The sequence below is a fragment of the Vanellus vanellus genome (genome assembly GCF_965231255.1).
Source record: "Vanellus vanellus genome assembly, chromosome: 3".
Lineage (NCBI taxonomy): Eukaryota > Metazoa > Chordata > Aves > Charadriiformes > Charadriidae > Vanellus > Vanellus vanellus.
In genome coordinates this window covers 73,269,492-73,291,941 of record NC_138907.1, presented here as the reverse complement: position 1 = coordinate 73,291,941, position 22,450 = coordinate 73,269,492, and the positions used below count along the sequence as shown (strand labels likewise).

The 22,450-nt window shown below is 40.5% G+C and overlaps 2 protein-coding genes across 2 annotated transcripts in view; one reads left to right on the top strand and one right to left on the bottom strand.

The window, feature by feature from the left end:
• The window catches only part of MCM9 (minichromosome maintenance 9 homologous recombination repair factor), a gene marked incomplete at both ends in the record, with an annotated part of 47,067 nt that overhangs the window by 4,753 nt on the left and 19,864 nt on the right, over positions 1-22,450 (bottom strand). Inside the window, 4 exon segments of the mRNA XM_082481904.1 lie at positions 2,709-2,791; positions 4,273-4,476; positions 5,474-5,676; positions 7,555-7,729. Of these exon segments, the coding sequence (XP_082338030.1) occupies positions 2,709-2,791; positions 4,273-4,476; positions 5,474-5,676; positions 7,555-7,729 (665 nt within the window).
• On the top strand, positions 10,321-21,482 carry ASF1A (anti-silencing function 1A histone chaperone). Its single transcript, XM_082481641.1, has 4 exons — positions 10,321-10,551; positions 14,177-14,292; positions 18,568-18,744; positions 21,060-21,482. The coding sequence occupies exons 1-4, from the start codon at positions 10,443-10,445 to the stop codon at positions 21,270-21,272; spliced, it is 615 nt and encodes a 204-aa protein (XP_082337767.1). The 5' UTR covers positions 10,321-10,442; the 3' UTR covers positions 21,273-21,482.

Sequence of the window (22,450 nt, the reverse complement as noted above, 5' to 3'; positions counted from 1 at the left end):
GCTTATGTCTCTGAGATATCTGCCCCCCTGAGACTCTGAGATATGATTTTGAGTAGAGGAAGGTAGGCATATGACAAATCCACATGCTGTGGAACTGAGGGCAGAGGATCTAGAACACAGAGAGAAAAAAGAAAGTATTACAGGGAAAGTCAGCAGAAAGAAAGGGTGTAAAAGGGCCTAAGGATGGGAAGACAAAATGTAAAAAGGGAGTAAAAGGACAGGGATTGGAAAGGGAATAAAACAAGGATGAAAACATGACCAAGAGAAAGAGAGAGACAGTGTTAATGAAGAGGAAATGAGGCAAAGAAAAGATCAAGCCAGGGGGGATTAGAATATCCTCCTGACAAAATAGGAAAGAGAAAAATAAGGGTGAATTAGAGGACTAAACCACCAACTTCCCCCGCAATGAACTAGGTTGGAGATGAAAATGTGATAGTCCTCCTTCCCAAGAGGTCTCACAAGAAATATCTGAACACTGACCTGAGAACTATGAACTTTGATTTTATAATGGCAAGAATAGGACTTTTTGTAGAAGTTGCAAAGACAGTGTTGAAGACAGAGTTTGCTGAGCTGAGAGGTGGCAGCCAGTAATTCAAGAATGACACTGATACTTCCCAATTTACAACCTCAATCTATAGACTGACAATTAGGTAGGAAACACAGGATGTAAATATACATAATTTTTTTTTCTTCTAGAGAAGGAATCGATTTCTGAGAACAAACTTTTGCATGTTATTTCTATTTTTTAAATAAAACAAATAAATCACTTCCTTCAAAAAGAAACTGTTTCAATGATTCGTATATAGTTTCCAGGAGGAAAGTAAAATTTGGCCTTAAATAGCAGATCTCAAATTTGCAGATTCCTAGCAAAAATGAACACATCTGCCTACTTGCTCATAAGAAGTGAAGAGTGGAGAAAATATGATGAGCATACCAACTACTCCCAGGTAGTCTTCTGCAGTCATATTTCAAGCAAATGTCTCACTGACCCTTATTAGATAGATGCCTGTTATGCAAAACTGCAGCCCTCGAGGGCAAGGCTGTATAAATATGAAAAAGCGACCCACAGTTAAAACAATTTTTTTACATTTATTTGTGCTGATGAGGTAGAGAAACACACAGATGACAATACACATTCATTATTATTATATACATGCATTACACTTTTTATTCTGTTATGAAAAAAATTTGAGTATTTCAGACTTCTTATATCCAAAACCATATTGCTTTGAAACCACTGCCCCATCAAATTCCCATCTAGTTAATTACAGGTTTAATTACAGTTAATGAACACTTACGTGATATCTTCTGCTGTTTCAACTGGATACATTAGTACAGCTTCTTATTTTAAATTAGATGTGGTGCTGTCATTGAAAAGCTGAGCTCTTCAAAACAGTGCAAGATGGATTGCAGCAGACAGTGAAATAATCTTTTGCTACTTAATAAGGTCAGGCCCTGTAGTATTTTTGAGACAAATTCCATTTGCTACACTATGCAGTAGATTATCCATGGCACAAACTGCAATTAGTCTCTCAACCCTCATTGAAAAACCAAGGGAGATCACAAGTGCCTACCTGCCATATGTGACTTTGTGCATCTATCCTGAAGAGCTTTATCTCAAAAAAAGAAGCATATCTATTCCTGCAAAGGTCTTTAAGGTCCATTGAGTTAACGGGTGCTATATTAAATTGTTTTAATTTTAATATATTCATATCAACCTATACAGAAACACAGGAAATGTCATTTTGAATCAGACCAGTCATCTGTGCAGTGGAGTACACCATCTCTGGCAGAGATAAAACCAAATATTTCAGACATACTAAAAACCCCCATGCATAAAACTTTGGATAATCTGCTTATGGTATTTTTTTTTTGCTACCCCAAGGCATGAAGATTTATCTCTTAAAAATATTCTACCATCTGAAGTAACAGTGTCTATGTTATTTTCCACATTTCCATTTAAAAAGCCTCTATCAGATTCACATTCCTTTTATTAATTCTAAATGTGTTGATTTTTCTTTACATTCAACATCCTGATAACGTTACAGTAAACTAAAATCTGGCCTTCCACATTTTTAAATGCCTTTTTACATAGAAACATTACACAAATCCACGTGATAAATGGAATGCACAATTTTCAGTGCAACCGAAGTTTTGGACTTTTAAGGTTTCTCAGAGTAAAATTAGTCTTCTAAAAGTTCTGAGTTTTAGTATCACCACCAACATATTTTAAATGGCATCTAATGGCAAAATACAAGGTAGCTCTTGGGAACTGTTTGAAACTTGCTCCAAAAAAATTTCATTCTCTCATACCTAGTTAATGAATGATAAGATAACATAGTGGAAGAAAAACCCATCAGAGGCTATTAAACACGGTAATATAGACACAATTTCTGACTCAAAAGGTCTTTAAAATATAGGTTACCAAAAGTCAATAGTATGCCAAAACTTCACTTACATTGCAGAGTCTACGAAGAAAAAGGTACCAAGCCTTTATCACCAATCCAGACTTCTCAGTATCTCTGTTTAAGGATTTTAATAATCAAGATGGACTAAAAATGACTTGTCACAGTCTCTAATGACCTACTTTCCATGAGTCCATGAAATCCTCTCGAAAGAGATGAAGGGAGCTGGCATATATCTACATGATAAACCGAATCCCTTAAATGTGGTATTGCACCAATGTCAAGATCTGCAAGAAACCTTACCTGCATAGAAGATTCCATCACCGATACCACAGTTACAGCATCTTCCAAAGTCACAGTATCCCTAAACATCAACCGGGCATGAGCTATCAAAATAAATGGACATTGAAAACAAGCATTACCAAAGTCAAAAAGCAATTTTTTGTACTAGAAGAGACAGAATTTCTTCAAATTTCTTCAGCTCTTCAAACACTCATGTATAGGCGTAACTTAGACATGAATACAATCCTTTCGGTGTTAATTTCAACAGGAATTGGAAGGCTTAGTTTTACTAGTAAAGAACATACTGTGACTTCCAGATTACAGTTACAGTGACAGTTCAAATAAAGATGCTCAAAATGCTAGAGTTAAAAAATGTGAAGTGCTGGCTATCACAACAAAGAGTGTGATATGAAACATCCCTATCTATATAAGTATGTGTCATCACCATAAAGTAAAAAATTAAGTCTAATTTTCATCACAGGTCAGAAAAGATTTGATTTCCTCCAACAGATCTGCGTCACAAATTTAGTATTATTTCAAATGCTTTTCTCTACAACAGCTTTATTTTTTCTTCCTTCCCTTTATTAATTCAGCAAAACAAAACTGCTTTTTGTAAACGGATAGAATGCAAATAATTTACCACGTGAAGCTCTCCTCCTAATTGGCCATGGAAACAAACACCGTTCTTACTCAGCAAGAGAAATGCAAGTTAATTAATACCATCTATATAATACTTTGAAAGAAAGAAATACTGCTAAGAGCCCCAATTGTATGAATGCATTAGAATGGAAGAAACACTGAACGTGAAAACAACATGTGGATCCCTAAAAGTTAGGAATGTCTTTCACTTAAATAATCCCCAAAATGGAGATCAAAATATAAACATCTGATGCAGGAAGCACCGCAATGCTGACCAGCATAGACAAGCATAAAGACTATTTATGATTGTTATACAAAAATATAGTACATTCTTTTAAATTCATCCTGAAAATATTTGATATGCCATTTTATAAAACAGAATCATGCTAAGACAGAGACCTACTGCTTCCTTTGGTTTTGTTCTTATAAATGAAATACGATTCGAACTCAGGAGTTGGAAATGTTGAAGTTGTATTGCAAAATACAGACTTAATTATTGATACTTAAAGAAACAAAAACATGTTGGTTTTGATGTTATATAATTTTAGGATAGAAGCAAATACTTGACACCTTTCATCAGGCTGAGTAGGATGGCAAACCAGGACTCAAATGAAGTCAAGTAAATCCTGAGATTGTTTTCATAAAGATACATCACTTCTGAGATTTTTCTCTTGAATGTGATTTCTTCCAGTGGTTTTAGTTTATGCGTGTGAGAACAGCAAAATTAAAACTGATTTTGGTAATCTAAATGTAACACCCTTTCCCACATTCAAAATCTCCAACCCCCAGTCCCTTTGGATTAGGAAGACAAAATGATACAAGAATCACCTATCCCTACCTCTACGGAAAAGCTGCCACTCTGCTTACTGGCTATAATTATACTCCTGATCTATTCATTTGATAAAGGTTAATTGTTAACCTAAAAATAAAATTGCCATGGCCTTACCTTCTGCGAGGCGTATCAAACTCTCTAATAAGCGAATGGTAGTTCGGGCAGCATTTCTGCAGTCACTCTGACGCTGCATTTGATAGTAGCGTACAAGGATCAGGTTGCTCTCATCAGACAATTTTGGCTGTATTCTTTTTATAAGGCAGAAGTAGGTTTTCATCTTTTCCATGCTCCAGAGTTTTTCTGATTTGCTTGGGCAACCTGCGTAACAACTGCCTAGTCAGTAATTCTGTAACAACAGACATCAAGCTTTTTCCCAAGAATTCCTGTTAAATAGATAGGTGACTATAAAAGACATATTACTGTATTTTTGGGGCATACTGGGTTGTCTGTACACTAGTCCTCAAGGATTTCGTCAAATTCCAGTGTGGAATTTTACATACTATTCAATCCCTCCCCTATCAAAATCCACAGTAAAGCTTCCAGTAATTTCAACACAACTGCTGTCAGACTTACTGCCCACCAGATGGTACAGTTACTACTAAGTGCTCTAGTATTCCTTAAAATGTAAAATGCTCCATGAATGTATATACCTCCTCTGGCCGTTTTACCTACTTTGTAGGAGCCAAAAGGTACCTGATATATTCTGAACATTTTTTGCAGAGAAACATTGTGGGAAGGATGCTAGCTGAAGACGTTTTCTCTAACCACTTCTTCCCTAATGGGGATCAAAGCCATGTTCCTGAAGTGGATGGAGAAGAGGTTGGTTAAAATCAAATCACACTGCCTTCCTTAATTCCAGAGTGCAGAGCTCCACGTAGGCAACAGTATTGTTCATTCTTTGACCCCTGCAGCACATGCAGCGCAGATTTGTTCTGTCTGAATTAAGTTCCCCATTAACAACATGTACAATTGCATGGTATGTAGGATCTGCATATCAAGCAATGTAAAGGCGCAAGATGGAAACTATCCACTTGCTGAGCAGTCTGTGCCAAAATCTCTTCTAAATCATCATAGATTAAAATTATAGCATTCTCAGCTCACACCTATTAATTAATTAGCACTCTCTATCTTATTCTTACTTGAAAAACAACCATACTGCAGGAAACTACTGTAGCAAAAATGCAAACAATGATTAATATGAAAGACTCAAGAATACAAAATTAAACTGAATGGTGGGGAAATGAAAGAAAACACCAAAAACCAACCCAAAACAACAACAAAAAACCACCTTATAACTTAAAAAGACTACTCTTACCTTTATTTTGCAAGATGAAAGATGAAATTATGCGGTCCCATTCCTCGTTCTTTGTATCTAACAATACTAAGACCAGGTCAAATCTGCTCAACAGGGGACTGCCAAGAGCTATGTTGACAGAGACAGACTCATTAGGGTCATAATGGCCTTTTGGGTTTGTTGCTGCCAGGATAGTTGTCCTTGTATTAAGCTTGCACACCAAGCTAGAGGAAAGTATGGTGAACGTTATGGTTGAATGAAATTGGGTAGGGGAAATGATTCCAAAGTGCTAAAAATTATCATAGTTTTATGTTATAAAGAGCACATCTTACCCTGAAAGACCATAAGAGCTAAACAATATACACAATTATTGCATTAATAAATATTATATACACAGCATTTCTCAGAGAATAGCAGCTAGACAGAAAGACAGTGATCAGGACAGCAAAAGTAACTAAGCAATATTGCCATGAGTAACCTCTATATACAGCTAAGTCCTTAAATGGTGAAAAACAATGTAACTTTTCAGAAATAAATATTACTTTGCTGATTTATACAGTATAGAAACACTTTTTTTTACAATGGAAAGTAATATTATAGCTTAATTCACATTTTAATAATAATGTTAATAATATGAATAATATGTAATATGAACACGTTTTATTCCTATGTGTAAACATGTTATGAATATGAACCCAACCAAACAATGATGGCAGCCATATCAACTGTTTCTCCAAGGAAATAGCCATTTTCCTCTCTTAACCATGCTATCCTGGCATGTGTTTTTAGATGTGGGGAGAGATTATTTTTATTCTAGTAGTCCAAATGTAATCTTTTCAGTTAAGGCAGCAGCAGAAGTATTCTAACTTTGGTTTGTCACTGAGCTATTTCTAGTCAGCTCCTGAGTAACCGCCACCTCACGTCCAAAGTTCTTCTGTAACTGAAAGACCACAAATCATCTATTAGCTTATACCCAATGGGGAAAAAATCCCAAACCTATCTCCCATGCACCAAAATAAGACCTTAAATTAACTAAGTGCTTAACCTACCTGTGCTAAGGTACTACTCAAAAAATCCTCATTACATGTAGTTCTTAGAAGAGAGCAACTCAGGCTATACGTCTAAGTTAGCAAACTGTGTTTTGGAGTCTACAAAACCCAACCAACTGCAACAAGGAACCGGGCTAAAATACATCACTATCTTACTAAGTAGGTAGAACCATGTTGATTCCAAATATTTGTCCCCAGCTGCATTAGTGGAAAAGGCTAGTAATCAGCCAGGTGAGAGCTACATTACTTGTCTGCTGTCTGCCAAAGAGGGTAAAGAGAGCTTCAGTTGAGATGCTCAGAATAAAGAAAGGACGTGATCAGTTAGAGGAGTCAAGAAGATGTGATTGGAGCAAGAGCTGAGTTGAAGGGAACAAGGAGGAATGTGGAAAGGGTGATGCCTTTTGAGCAGCAGAGACTTCAGCAATACCAGCCAGGAAATTATTTGGGCCTGGACAAGAGCTGCACATGACTGACAGAATGAGATATGAGTTCAAAGATCAAAGTGGCAGTGGGGGGGAATAGCAGATTTAAACACACTACTTTAAGAAAGGAAGCAAGGAACTGAAATTAAGCAGGAGTTTATACCTATGCCATGTCCAACATATAAAATTCAGCAGCCTGGGAATCTCTTAGTCTCTTTTTGTTACTGTGCAGTATTAATGGATTTTGGAGAAACAAAGTCCTACTTTCTGAGTTCCAATAAAAAAATGACAAAGTTCCTAATTTCACATATGATTATTATGACCACTCACAGCAAAGAACAAGAAAAAGAACACTAAGTCTTCTTAGGAAAGTGCCCTAGCCTACAGTGGTAGATTGAAAACCCAACAATGAACAGGGTATGTATTTATTCTGATTGCTTGCAACCTCTGGTCCAGTGTACTGTCCTTTGAAATGTTGACTCGTCTAGTTTAAGAATACTGCTGAGAACAAAACTAATAAGTACAACAAAGAAAACATATATTTAATCAGCAGGACAAACCTCCCTCCAACTTGTAAGTACAAGAGAAACATCTTACGTTGTTTTATCACGTATGTTAACATGCAACTTACCCTGCCTTTGCAACACTGATGGTTTGTTGCTCCATTGCTTCATGGATACTGGTTCTGTCATGTTCTTTGATACTATTGAACTCATCAATGCAACATAGGCCTCCATCTGCAAGCACCAGTGCTCCAGCTTCCAAGTTCCACTCCCCAAAGTCTTTCACAGCAGTCACTGTCAAACCTGAAGAATCAATTACTTCAGTCAGTCTTTTCCTTAAAATGCAGGAGTGCACTTGAGTGAAAGAAAGGGACCCAGCACACTGGTTTTGCCATGGACAGAAGGCAAAACAGCAGGTTAGCTCTACCACATACATCCACCATGTAACTCACTTTACACCTACCGGTAAGAAATCCTGCTAGTGTTCAGCAGGTTAGCCTGGCTCTGTGGAGCAGATTCTGTCAAGCTTCCCATGGTCAAAAGAGACTTCTTTTAAGACTTTGTTAATTGAACCAAAGAGATTAGAGTAAGAAGACTAAATCTGCCAGATCAAATTGAAAATTAGGGCAAATGCAAAGATCACAAAATTATGGAATGGACCCATTAAGCTCCTCCTCTCCATCAACTACTAAAACAGAAAAAAAAATTGGAGCTGCAAAACAAAGTTTGGAAAAAAAATATTATTATGAGTGTCTTTTAACTCCTGGCCCAGGAAATAGAGACAAATTCTCACGTTAAACTAAGGCAATTAAATTTCTTTATGAGATTTTGGGTTCCTCTAAGCATTAATCAAAAATTAAAATCCAAAGATACACAAGAATGAAATAGGCAATTTACTAGGGTACTAGTAAATCTAAAACACTGGGAGTATGGCAGGTCAGAAACTGCACAACTGTGAAAACGGCCACTCGTTATCTATGTGCGGCTCCTTTTAAACCTTCTATTCCTTATTTCCCAGTTTCTCTTCTATACTTAGCCCTCCTTTTTCATTCCAGTGTTCAGCTCAAAATATCCTAGCAGTTGACCAGCTGCAACCAGCCTAAAATCTCTTAGACTGCTAGGGCAAAATTTGCCCAAGTATCCTTCCCCAATTCCTTTGGCTCAGGTAGGAGAAACTGCTGAAACCACCCACCACAGTAGCCATTTGTTCCCAAATGGTCAGCAAAAAGTTACTGGAAATATGCTTCCTGATAACCTAATGTGTACTTTAGCTTGGTGTGAGGAAGGAATCTCCTCCACTGTGTCCAATCTTGCCTGGTTTCCTGCATTCTGCACTGACCAACTCAGGCAGTCAATCATATAGCAGAATTATAAAAAAGTAAACCAACCTCTAGCTTTGCGTCAGACATTTGGAGGATGCTATTAAAAAGTGGAGCGAGCAACAGATGAGGCAAATATCAGATGGTGACATTTCTTTGTAAATACAAACCAAAACTGTCATCTCTTTTCCAAACCTTGCCCAGGCTTGGAGATTTCCTGAAGGCCAAGGGCCTCCGTGCCTCAGTGGTGTGCTCTCGCCCGCTGCAAATATGGCAGTGCTCTGCTCCCACCAGCAGGGCTTGGCCTTTCCACACAGGTGGGAAGACGGCTCCTACGTGCCTTCCTGCTGTGCGTAACTTCATTGTGTTCAAGGGCAACCTGCAGACATTACTAAAGCCTGGCTGTGTATCTATTTCCACACAGAATCTCCTCTTGTAGTGAGGGTACACAACTCACATCCCCCAAACCCAGAGCATGTAAACTGGTGCTACAATGCTATGTCACTCCTCCCTATCCCTTCCCTTGTGTGTTGTAGCCACAAGATGGCCTCCTCTCCGGTCCTCCTGCAGCCACACAAGATGGCCTCCTCTACAGGCCTCCTGCAGCTGCACAAGATGGCCTCCTCTCTGGGCTTCCTGACGCTTCACAGGGATACATGTTGTTTCACAGTCTATTATGTTACCTAAGGCCTTCTTTACAAATACAGGAATGGACAGCTTCTTGACAGCACGGCTGTGTAAAAGACATGCTCCAGTCCCTCCACGTGCCCCTCTATGGGTGACCCCTCTAGCAGCAGCAAGGTGGATGGGTGGCAGACTCCAGGCCTGTGTGGACACCCTGCCCAGGCACAGGGTGCCCGGCACCCCGCCAGCGCACCCCCCTTCATCCGGGGAGTACCCAGCAAGCGAGGCACCTGCCGGGCTCCCCGTTACACCGCCAGTTGACACGCTTTGGACAAGGGGTCGGAGACCAAGACGGTGCAGCGCCCCTGCAGGGCTGGCCTCTTGCGAGCCCAATACCCACCCCATGCAGCTCCATGTCGTGACCCCAACACTCGGGACCCCATCGCCACCCAGCCCCCGCGAAACCACCTCACTGCATCGCCCCGACCACCTCTGGCCACGGAAAACGGGGAAATAATAATAATTAAAAAAAAAAAAAAAGCCTAAAAAAAAAAAAAAACCCAACCAAAAAAACCCCACGGCACATGGCGCAGCCCCACGGCCGAGGAGGGGCGAGCCGGGCTCCCGCCCGCCCCGACTCCGCCCGGCCGGCTTCGGCCCCGCCCCGCCCGGCCGTTGGCCGCCCGTTTCCCCCGCGGGCCGGGCGGGGGCGCCGCGGCGAGGCAAGGGGGAACGGCGGGGCCCATCTTGCTGCCGCTCGTCGGCCGCGCTGAGGGAGGAGGGCCCTCGGCCGGCGTGCGGCCAATCCGGGCGGGCGCTGGCGGCGAGCAGGGCAGAATGGGCTGTAGTTTAGTGAAATAGGAAAGCTGCGAACAGTGTGGAGTGTTCCTGGTGTAAATAAAAGGCGGGGGGGGGGGGGGGGGGAGAAGAAAAAGTTTCTGCAAGTCGCGGCTCTGCAGCCTCGCTCGGGCGCCGGCGCGGGGGTTTGTGCCTTGCAAAAAAAACCCCAACACACTGGACTTCACTGTGCCGCGTTAGCGCGCTCTTCCTATTGTTTGTGTTTTTTTCAAAATATGGCAAAGGTTCAGGTGAACAATGTAGTGGTGTTGGATAATCCTTCTCCTTTCTACAATCCTTTCCAATTCGAAATCACATTTGAGTGCATAGAGGACCTGTCGGAAGGTGAGTAGATCTTTTCCCGGTACGGGTTTTGTGACCCGGGGCTCTCCGTTTCGGGGGTTTTAAGGCTTAAACTTTGCACAGGCCTGCTCCTACAATTTAACAGTTTCTCCTTCGCCGCATCGCCGTGCCGAGGCGGAGGGATGTGCTGGCCGCGCCGCCCCTCACCCGCCGGCGGAAAAACGGGGGCTCTCCCGGAGCCCGGCGGGGAAAGTTGGCGGCGCTCGCCTTGCCCTGGCCGCCGAACCGGGGCCGCCTCTCCCCGCCATCGGCGAGGCCGGCTTTCAAGTTGCGAGGAACTTGTTTGAGTGGTGGTAGCCATGTTGCCAGCTTTGTGTGTGCGTGGGGGGGGGGAAGGGGGGCGGAGAAGCGCGAGTGGGAGAGGGTTAACCGGGCTCGGCCGCCGCGCGTCCCCGCGGCGAGGGGGGCTACTGCGCCGCCGGCGCCCCTACGCCCCGGCGTTACTTGCAGCGCGGAAAACGCTCCGCAAGCAGCGTTTCGTTGGCCTCGTGCTCCATTTTAATACTTATTTTTTTTCTATTTTTTTTTAATCGTTGTGGGAGGCAGGGGCGGGTGGCTCGCCCCCGGGTGCCGGCAGCCGGTTGCCGCGGCGCGGTGGGTGCGCGGAGCCGGCGGTACGGCGCGGTACGGTACGGCACGGCGGCTGCGGGAGCCCTGCTGGTGGGGGAGGGGGCCGGCCGCCAGCCACTATTTTTGGAAGTCACTCGAAAGTTACCGGCTGCCGCCAAAGCGTGGGGGTAGGGGGGGAGCGGTGCCGCCCTGCAGGGACCCCCCGCCGGAGCGCGAGCCGCCGGCCGTGCTCCCCGCCGAGGGGCGCGCCGCGCCGCCGGCGGGCTCCCGCCTTCCCCTCAGCTGGGCGGGCGGGCCGCGAACCGCCTTCGCCTCGGCGGCGCTGCGCAGCGCCGCCCGCCGGCAGGCCGCGCCACCGCTCTCCGCGGGAGTCGGCCCGAGAGGCCGCGCGTCGCCCCTCGGGCGGGAGTTTTGAACGCGGCGGCTCAGGGCGAGGAACCCGCCGGCAGTCGGCGGCTCCGGGAGGAGGATGCCGCTCGGTTGGGGCCGCCTGGTCCCCGGCGGGGTCATTCCCCCGGCGGGGCCCAAGCACCGCCTGCTCGCCGGGGAGCCCCAGCTACCCTGAGGGGCAGGCAGGAGGAAACGCGGGGTTGGCGGGTGATGGCGCCTGGCAAGCTCGCTGTCGTTGCGGTTAAACTCTCCTCACCACGCCTGCTTCTGTAGCAGCTTTTACTAGTGCGTGCCGGCGGTCCGGTGGCAGCGCGCTGGGCGGGGAGGGCCTGGCTCGCCCTGCCCCACCGCCGCTGGCAGGGAGGGCCGCGCCGGCGGGAGCTCCGGCAGGGAGCTCCTGCGCCTGGGGTTGCCTCCAGGCCTCTGCCCCGAGTCTCCTGCCCTTCCACGACTGAGCGACGCGTTAGTGGGAGCTGTGTGCTCCCTGCCCCTCTCCAGGTTGCTAACTGGGTCTCCCTGGTCAGTGTGGCCTCAGCTGACATACAGCATCAGCCCCTTGATGGCAACTGCTGCGGCAGTGCCCGTCGTAGGGGCTCGGCAGAAGGCGTTGTGCTTTTCCCTCCAGTTGTGCACAGCTCTACGCGACACAGTCCCCACTCTGAATTTACGTTAGAGTTAATCCTGGACAATTGGGATGAGAAGAATTATAGATGGTGTAATGCAAAATTCTCAGTTCCCTTCCCCCACCTAAATGCAAGTTAGACTAGAGGATAAACTCACCATGAGCGCTGCTATCTTTCACACTTAAAAACAAGATTAAACATAGCTTTTCTGTACTCAATGAAAAATTTGCTGTGCTTGCCTTAGCCTTCGCATGCTAATATGTCTAATTTACTCTACTGTTTTCAGCTAGTCCTGTGCACCACTGATCTTAAAACTAAATTAATTAACTCAGCACTCTTTTTTTTATTTTTTTTTCAAAGTTGTTATTCTGTATCAAGGTATCTAAACAGCATTTGGATCAACTTATATTAAATGTATAATTTAAAACTTACTTTTAAAAAGTCCTTTTTTTAGTACTAAATACTACTTGTGTAGAATTAACTTTATACTGTTCTCCTATGAAAATGCCACATGATAACGTGATAATTTTGAGCAGTTTAGCTTAAAAGTCCCCACTTCTTGTAAGCAGTAAAACTTAAACTCTGATGCTGACAAAAGAGATCCTTAATTGTCCTGGATGAGTAGCCTGCAGTACTGGCAGTAGCTAGTACTAGCTGTTTACAAGGTAAATAAAATGTATGATACAGTACATGGCCAGTTGTGCTGTGCTGTACAAAGAAGTAAATTCCCTTCCTAAGCCCTGTTTATTATGTTACTTAAACCCCCAGTATCTGCATGATAAGCAAGAAGAATTTAGTAATGAGGAAAGAGAGTTGTGATCCTAAACCAGTGAAGTTCTGTTAAAGTGCTGTTGGTTTTTTTTTTTTATGCTTACATTTCATTCTTGCATCAAGAAACTATAATGTAGACCTTTGGATTTTGCAGAGAATACTAATAAAGTAAGTGTAATAGGGTCCAGGTTAGTGCTTTTGCACAGACCGTCAGGGCATTGTTCTTAAGGAAAAAAATATTAAATATACTATGTAAGTTTTGAAGGTACAGTTTTGAAGCTACAGTTTTACTTAAAGACTTACTCATAAGTTTTCTGCAATAGTGGTCTTTTTTTTTTCCTCATTGTTTAAAAAAAAATCAAAAATCTGTTTTTTAAGATTAGTTCTATATGTGTATTTATGCATGTGTTTTTGAATAAAAAAGTGAATGTGAAAAGCTGGCCCAGGAAAAACTAATGTGTGCTAATTTGCAGTTTCAACTTTCAAACACCTGCGATAGAGAGGGTGAGTTAGAATAAACTGAATTGTATGAAATGTTTCATTTTGGTGCATTATTTTAAGAAGCAAAAATATACTTTTTTTTTTTTTTTTTTGCCTGTAACTCCATTTCAGGATGTGGATAAAATCCAAGCACCTGTATCTTTGATCAGAATATGATCTAATCATGCTATCACAATTTTACATACTTCTCAGGTTACACAAGTTACATGTGAAGGAATGGGGGCATACAGTTAGTGTGCCTGGTGCTTACACAATGGGTTTTCTTATCAATTAACTACCTTCCATGATCTGTGGAATTTGTGAGGTGTATATGTGGAAGGTGGGAATTTCTTTCTGGGAGGCAAGTCAGTATTCAAGGCGTGCAGTGTGTTATAGGCATATATAGGCATCATCTCTGCTGAATCCATTCTGACAGGCTTAGAGAAAATGCTTAACACAGCTCCCAACAAGTAAATGGGCCCTGTCCTCTGTATAAAATTTGAAAAGTAACCTGACTATGAAAATAGAAGGATTCCTGCAGTACTGACTGACTGGAGAGAGACAGTGGAATGGTCTGGTTCATGAGGACTGGGGCAGGCATTCATAAATTTCCCCAGTGAAGACAGATCTTTGTTATTTTAGGCCTGTTGCCAAAGAAGCAATTTTAGGCTATGTGAAACTGAAGACAGGCAAGAGTGGAAGACCCTTAACTGTAATGATAAATAATGTTTGTTGTTGTGTTTTGTTTTGTTTTAATTTTTGTTTTGCTGTAGATTTGGAATGGAAAATAATTTATGTGGGTTCAGCTGAAAGTGAAGAGTATGACCAGGTGTTAGACTCTGTTTTAGTAGGACCTGTTCCTGCAGGCAGACACATGTTTGTATTTCAGGTAAGTTTGATTTCATAGAACCATAGAATGGTTTAGGTTGGAAATGACCTTGAAGATCATAGAGTTCCAACCCCCCTGCCATAGGGTTGTGTTAATTTGTTTAAAGATGACTGGATCAAAAACTTAAGAGGTACTTGAGAAATAATGGTAAACTAGAAAAGTATTTCAGTCACCTCTTCAGGTATGATACAGCTTCCTTTAAAGTCTGTTCATGAGCTGGTATTTCTTGCCCCTGATATCTCCATGGTAGTACTTTCACTTGTGGTATCGGTAATTAGAGATAGTGATATAAGCACTATTCCTGTAGCTACTGATAATTTTGACCAGTTCGGTTTATAAATCTACTCTAGATCATTTGGTAATCAAGAGTGCAAGTTACCTGGTTTACACTAGCACTGTCAGACTTAACCCTATGGCAGTTGGTGGCAGCTTCAGACAATCAGGGGCACTAGCTTAATGTAGATAACATCTTCAGAAGATCAGGCCAACAAATTAATTGTAAAACGAAGCCAGAACAATTAAGAGTTCATTTCTATTTTGCAGAATAAATGTTCAACCATGATGTTTTGCTAAGCATGCTAAATCACAACAAAATATAGCAATTTGTAAAATAAGACAAAATTCCAGTGCTAGATAGCGGGCATTTGGGACACAAGTGTGTAGATCAGGACTGTCCAACAAAGTCTGGAGCATGTGAAAGTCCAATATAATACTGCTGTTAAAGCCAAAAGTTACTAAGAAGAAATAGTGAAGGGAAGGAAAACAGGGAAAGAGCCACACTAAGATGGCTTATTAGCCTACTTTGGTTTCCATTTTAAGTCAGTGAGAGGGGAAGAAGCCTAAAGCAGACATGCCTAAGTTCTTATGCAAGTTGTGGGGTTTTTTGTTGTTTTTTTTTTTTTTAATCAAAACTATGATTTAGCTCACTTTCCCCCTGTTTATCAAATACTAGTATTTGTCTTGTAAACTGAGAGAAAAATCAGAGTGAAACTGCATATGGCTTATTGCATAAGAACCATACTACTTTCTCAAATATTATAAATTCACTTAACTGTTTAATGGCAAACGCGTGCTGCATATAAGCATAAAAGAAAAAGTGCTAATATACTTTCTTATTTCTCACAGTTACTGTAACTGTTTTAAAATAACATCAACATTTGTGAAGCATCTTGATTAATCCTGTAAGTTCCAGGAAACTTTTTTTTTTCTTATAGGGCAGGCTAAAGGAATAAGATTAGGCTGGAGCTTACATTTATCAACCAGACACATGCAAATCAGTCTTGAAACATTTCTGTTTGGTTTTGGAGCTGGGCCTAATTTTTCCACACTACAAATAAAGCAGATGTGTAACAAATGCATCATTTATTAACAGTTCTTCCATTATGAAGCTGTTATAGCTTATGGTATTAATTGGTCAGAAATAGGTGATCCTCTGTTGCCCTCAAAGGGGCTGCCTTGTAGCACTATATCCAGAGAAATCAGCTGGCACTTAGATTTCTAATTTAAAAGATGCACTGTTCTCAATTAAGTTACAAAGGTTCATTGTTGATGGTGATGGGAAGGAGCAGGAGGCAGGTGCCTAAAAAGGCATGTTTTGGCTGTATGATTAGGAAAGCCTTGAAAATGAAATTTGCTCGTCTTGCAGTTTCTGTAGGATGGACTCATCAATTGTATCCCATCTATAAATAACACTACAGCTAAATTAGGAGTAGATATGTAGACATTTTGGTTAGATTGGAATAGGTCCTGCAAGAGTCAGTACACCTTCTGTATTATAATAAAGTATCCCTTTTATTTCTTATGAAAGTACTGTTGGTCTAAGTATATTAGACTTCAAAAGCACTGGATTTCAGGTGAGGGTAGGACTCAGCCAATGTGTACATGGGAGATCACCAAAAAACAGTGCTGTACTAAGCCTTTGCTAATGACTGAAGCTACTTTATTCACCAAACTGAAGCAGCTCGGGAGATGGAGAGAACTAGGCTAGAGTGGGGCAAAGCACAGAACTGCAGGAGGAGTATAATATGAAGAGATTATGTTCACTACGGATAGCACAGGGAAAGGACCTTTGCAGAGGTATATAAAATTTTCAGCTAACAATATGCTGTTGATTTTTCTAAATAGAAAAATGGCTGAAACAGCAAGTAAAATGGAGTACCACACAGATAAAGTACCAAGGATGATAAAACTACCTTTGTTGAAAAGAAGCTGTGTATCAGGTTGGGAAGTCAGCCTTACATAAAGATGGAAAACCATTGTGCTTTTCAGACTTATACAAGCAACCTTCCTTCCCCCCCTCCCCCCCCCCCCTTTTTAAACATTTTAAAATATTTCAATATTAAAGGCCCACAGCTTGGCCTATTTAGTTCTAAATACCAAGATATAAGTAGTGAAAACAGATTCCTTCTCTTTGTGCACTTGGGGATTTGTAATAAATTCACAGAAATTTATTTTTGAGAACATAAGCACAAAAATAATTTACTATCTTAAAGTGGGGATATGACCTTACACTAACTTAGCTGCTCTGCAGTAATAGCTATGATAATAAATGTATCGTGGAAAAGCAAGATAATTCAAGACAAAATATACATTGAGTGATTTCATAAAATTCTTCAGTTATTTCTAGCATGAGAATGGCATATTACGACAGTGATTTTTATGCAGAAGTTAATCCTACTGCCTCTTTTTGCCTGCCAAAATATCTATTTGCAACTGCTCACTTATGACTTGGTCATACAAGCTCTTCTTCCACCTGTGTATGTTCACTTGTTTCCGAGGCAATTAAGAGGTTTGACATCCAAGGCAGGAAGCTCCAAATTTGAGGAAAAAAACCAAAACCAGTTTTAAACACTGTTCAGTGTCCTTTCCACTCAGCAAAACAATGTTTGAGAGTTAAGTAGGATTAAAACAGAGTATTTCCTTGGGTTTGCAATTGTATCATAGGATATTACAGGACACAAAATGACAATGGGATCCTGGAAGAACTAAAACCCCACGTTAGGCTGTGAGTTGAGTTTCACAGGGGGTTAAATGGAACAGTGTCCTTTTGCCATATATCATTCTATAACTGCCTGCTGTGGAATTTAAAGTAATCAAATGGTCCTGGGCACTGTTAGAACATGACTACTGAATTAAAGTAGTGACTTCATATCCATTGGCAGTTCTGGTAGTTTCTTCAAGCTTCTATGCTTGTCCTGTTCCTTGGTCATCTTTGCCATTCTCCTGTGCAAGCTGTAAAGCCATTTGGTAATTTTCTGTTCCCTTCAGGGCTGGAGGAAGCTGTGTTCTACCTGATTCCCTGGTTGCTTCTCCTCCCCCCAGTGTATTTGTAACTGAGAGGTCTGACTCGTCTAATTCTTCTGTGAAGTGCCTCCAGCTTCTTATAAAAAGCTAGACTGGTTTGAAGGCTTAGAATTGAAGTAGCAAAGACTAGAAGCCAATGATGCATGACCACTACCTCCCAAATTTTACAGTGCTGCAGCATATAAACACTACAGGAAAGTAGGGATGAGAGGAACAGCAGGAATTTATGCCATGCATCCTCTGTCCTAAGGCAAGATTTGTTACACCTGAACTATTCTAACACGCACTGTTAATACCAACTTGTACTTGCAGCACAGGTGTTCATTGTTGGCTTCAGATCTTCATGTAAAACTGTAAATATGAAGTGGTTTCCTTTATGCTTAGATTGCTGTTACTTTAAATCCTACAGCAGAATGAGGCATCGCATTTTATCAATAAATGTGTAGTTAGGAAGTGTTTTAAGGGACTGATGTAAGCCGCATTTTACAAGGCAAATTTTATTGATTATTAATAACTATAGAACCAAGGTAGGTAAGGACGTTGAGGAAGACTAGAAGAGTTGCCCATTAGGATTGCATCCTGGCTGAAAATATGTCAGATGTCTTAGAGTGATGATGCATTTAAAACTGCGTAACAAATGTAGGCATGTGGAAGGAGGTGACATAGTTTATTTCTTTCCTAGAAATCTGTGGGATCATATATTTAAAAGCAGTTTTGGATCAAAGCTGTCTAATCACCCATGAGAAATGTCAGCACGCAATATTACTGTATTCTAAGTAATTTTGTCTCTAGTGAATAGTGTTCTAAATTCAGGGTGGTTGTTGTGAAAGCAGGTATATTTTCTGGTTAACCTGAAGAAAATTTCAAATACAGTCACTACTCAGCTGCTAAGACATACTACTTAAGATTCCGCTGCTAGATAGGTATGTGGTATCAATTTTATTTTAATCCCTCTTTCCTTTTCACATTTAGGCTGATGCACCCAACCCAGGGCTTATTCCAGATGCAGATGCAGTAGGTGTAACAGTTGTGCTAATTACATGCACCTATCGAGGTCAAGAATTTATTAGAGTCGGCTACTATGTAAACAATGAGTATACTGAAACAGAACTGAGAGAGAATCCACCAGTAAAGCCAGATTTTTCTAAGGTAAGGCAAGTTTTGTTCTTGTCACATATCAAAGGTATCTTTATTAGAAAGAGGTTTTTAAGAAACAAAACCAAACCCCAAGTGATTCCATAAAGTGCATGGAACAAGGCATCAAATAATGGAAAAGACTTGGGAGGGCAAACTACAAGTGCCATGTAGTTGCCAGAAATTTGGAGAACGTTGAGACGCCAGCAGCAGTTTCCACCAGCTTGAAGCCTTGGCTGGACTTCACTATTTTACGCTAACTGTGAAATGAACTGCTGGGTTCCTTCTTTTTGCACCACTGTTCATAAAGTGGTTATGTTCTTCAAAAAAACAGTAATGTGTTTTTCTAGGACAGTCAACCTGGAACTAAGCTTTAAGTATTTAACACAAGTGTTATCCAGCTGTTCTAGTGTTAGAGCTACAGTTTCTGCAAAACAGTAACAAAGAAACTGAAGAACAAGTTACATATAGAGTACGAGAAGATGGGTAACCTGGTAAGAGCAGGTTGGATGATTATCTGGTCAATGGACAGCTTCACCAAGGAAGTATCCAGGTTAAGTTTAAAAAAAAAAATAAATATCCTTCATGGTAAAAACTAAACCAGGACTAGAATTAAAAGATGATGTGAAACAGAATTATTTGGAACCTAATACCTTGAGGAGAAGGGTCAATTAAAAATGAAAAACTAGACAAAATCTTGTGAAATACTCTACCCAGGTAGACTCTGTACAAAGCAACAAGGTTCCATACAGCATCCAGGTTTGTTTTTGTAGAAGATTTTGTGGAGTTGGATTTTCTCTTTATGAAAGCTGACCTAAGTGTATACACACTTATGTTCCAAAGTTGTGTGATGGTGACAATTTTGTTATTTCTCAAGTTTGCATGGATTGTATGACTGGATATATGAAGAAGTGAATGGGATAATGCATGTACTGTGATGACTAGTAAAGAGGTAATCCCCATAGTCCCTGAAACTGATCTTCAAATGTAACTAAACTGAATTGGTATGTAAATTGTTTTTTAAAAGTTGCTGATGATTTTCTACGCTTAACTTAATTTTCAGGGATCAGATGCTCCATGTATTCTCAAAATTACTGTTAATTTTGAAGTTTCTTAAACTTCTAGTCTGTTCCTTTCTTTTTACTTTCATTTAAATCATATACTTGTTATTTTGGGTGTGAATGCCAGAATGTTGACTTTCTTTAAGCACTTGAATTTAGCAATGCCTAGAACTTACTTGTCTTAATTCTGATTTGCTTATGTAAAAAGCTAGTTCTGCTTCTATGAAAAAGAGCAGAAAAAGCTATTGTGTATTTGTATACAAAGTCCTTAATGAGACTTTGGGACAGAATTTAAACATACAAGTAGGATAGAAGTTTATTAAACATGTTTAATTGTAATTGATGGGTAATGGACCCTACTAGGTGCAAAAAAAGAAATGATCTTGTTAGTTTGCATAAGGAGTTGGGAAATATTTAATGAGTGCACTTTCTTAGAGAATAAAATCAGCATTAGTACTACAGCAAACTTTTCCTGTGGTCAGTCTTAACTTTCGTAATAAATGGCCAATGGTGTTAAGTTGCCATGCTCCAGAGCTAACTATATATTATCTTGAAAATAGTGAAAGATTCAGGGAAAGTGTTTTCTTTTTGCTGCATACATAAATACAACATGTTTTCAAAGGAAAATCAAGGCCAGCTACGATGATAAAATATATGACTAATGTCTAGGCATCTCTACTGCCACAATATTAAACTCTTCCAAATCTAAGTAATGTTTTTACTTTAAAACTTGAGTAGACAAATTAAAATCCAGTTAGTGAAATCAATCTAAAGCATGGTAATTTAATTTAAGGAAAGGTTGTACTCTTAAACTAAGGCAGACAGTTGATGGAATTGATATAATTATTGCAAACACCATAAAGTTGATGCAAAATTTTATGAAGTACTGCGGTTTGCAAAATCTTTGTGGGAGTAGTCATTTAGCTTACTGAAAGCTGGCTAAAATAATAAATGCACTTCACTTGCAGAGCTCTCGTACAGCTTTTGAACTCATGGAACAGTTAAAAATACCCTCTCAAGAAAGCAGTTATTTTGCTGAGTAGGATATTAGAGTAAATGAATGAGTGGTGTGTTTCTGTGAGCGTGTTTCTGATCCATAGATAGTAGCTATAGATTCACATTTATATGAATTACCATTTTAAGCAAATCGTTTTGCTTACACCTACAAGGCTATGGGGAATAAAAGGGGGGAAAGTCTACATGCACATGAACTCCTGTTTAAGATGTACAGATTACATAATCCATATATTTATTTTTTTTTTCTCCCAGCTTCAAAGGAATATTTTGGCATCTAATCCCAGAGTTACGAGATTCCACATTAATTGGGAAGACAACACTGAAAAACTGGAAGATGCAGAGAGCAGTAACCCAAATCTACAGTCACTGCTTTCTACAGATGCATTACCTTCAGCATCAAAGGGGTGGTCAACATCAGAAAATTCATTAAATGTTATGTTAGAATCTCATATGGACTGCATGTGACTAACCACCACCACTTTGGTACTGTACATGTGTTAAACTGTAAAAACAACCAGAACTATTTCCCTCAAATTCCATAAGTACATAGTTGACAAGCAATGTGAAGAACTTGTTTTAAAACATCCTGTAGAAAGTTTATAAAAAAACCAAAAACAACAAACCAGTATTTGAGCAAATTGTGGAATATAAATACAACTATTTTTAAGTAATTGCCTTTTTTCTCTAATGTGTTATTCTATGTGGTCTAACCCAAACCTGATTAAAGTATGCATATTCTCCCCCCCCCTTCCCCTTTACTTTGTAAGCATTATTAAAAGTTAAAATGTTCAGGCAATATGAAGGAATAATGCCATGTCCTCATCTCTGATATCCAGATTGCCAAATATAAAGTGCCCTTTAATAGCAGCTTAAGAACAAAACTGTCATTAGATGAAGTGCAAAGAAAAAAGTTTCTCTTAAGGAGGAAAAAAAAAAAAAGTCCAAAAATGTCCTCTTGCTGTGAAAGCAGGCAGCACAGTATAATTTTAGGTGCAAGCTTCTTTTCCTTTCAAGGCACATACTTGTTACTTAAAGCATGCAATTTGAGATTTACCATCTGCTATCTTGGATTTTAGGACTACTTTTTTTTTTTTTTTTAAATCTCCTGCTGCTGCTGTTTAGTCAAACTGTGGTTTGTTAAGGACAATGTTTCATGTGAATTTGGGTGGGTATCTCAGCAAAGCACCCTTTTTCAGCCACCCTAATAGCACACACAGTAGGAAGGATTCAAGCAATTACTAGAAAATTTAAGCATCAAAAGGAATAGCATGAGTAGCCAAAAAAATGCTCTTCTGCAAGATTATTATGTACGCCTGTTGGGTTGGTGCATTTATTTTCAGGTATGCTTTATTCTTGTAGTCTTTTTAACTAGTAATAAGGAGTTTAAATGCAATCTTATGCACTGGTATAAATCAAGATTCAAACCCTGTTGTGGCAGGTGTGACACACTCAAGAATACATTACCTGCCCTGAAGCTCTTGCACTGAGACATCCCTACTACCTGAGGCATGCTTGAAGTTAAAAAGAACTAGACAGTAAATTGTAAAGACTTAAGACATTATTATGACACTAATAGAGTTATTCCTTCCAATCCTCATCAGCCTTATATATTTACTGTGCCTATATGTGCATTTAAAACTGTA

Bases quoted from the DNA above. Each gene is read 5' to 3' on its own strand.
- ASF1A (XM_082481641.1), top strand. From the start codon at position 10,443: ATGGCAAAGGTTCAGGTGAACAATGTAGTGGTGTTGGATAATCCTTCT. The intron at 10,552-14,176 runs GTGAGTAGATCT...GTTTTGCTGTAG, and splicing joins CATAGAGGACCTGTCGGAAG to ATTTGGAATGGAAAATAATT. The intron at 18,745-21,059 runs GTAAGGCAAGTT...TTTTTCTCCCAG, and splicing joins TAAAGCCAGATTTTTCTAAG to CTTCAAAGGAATATTTTGGC.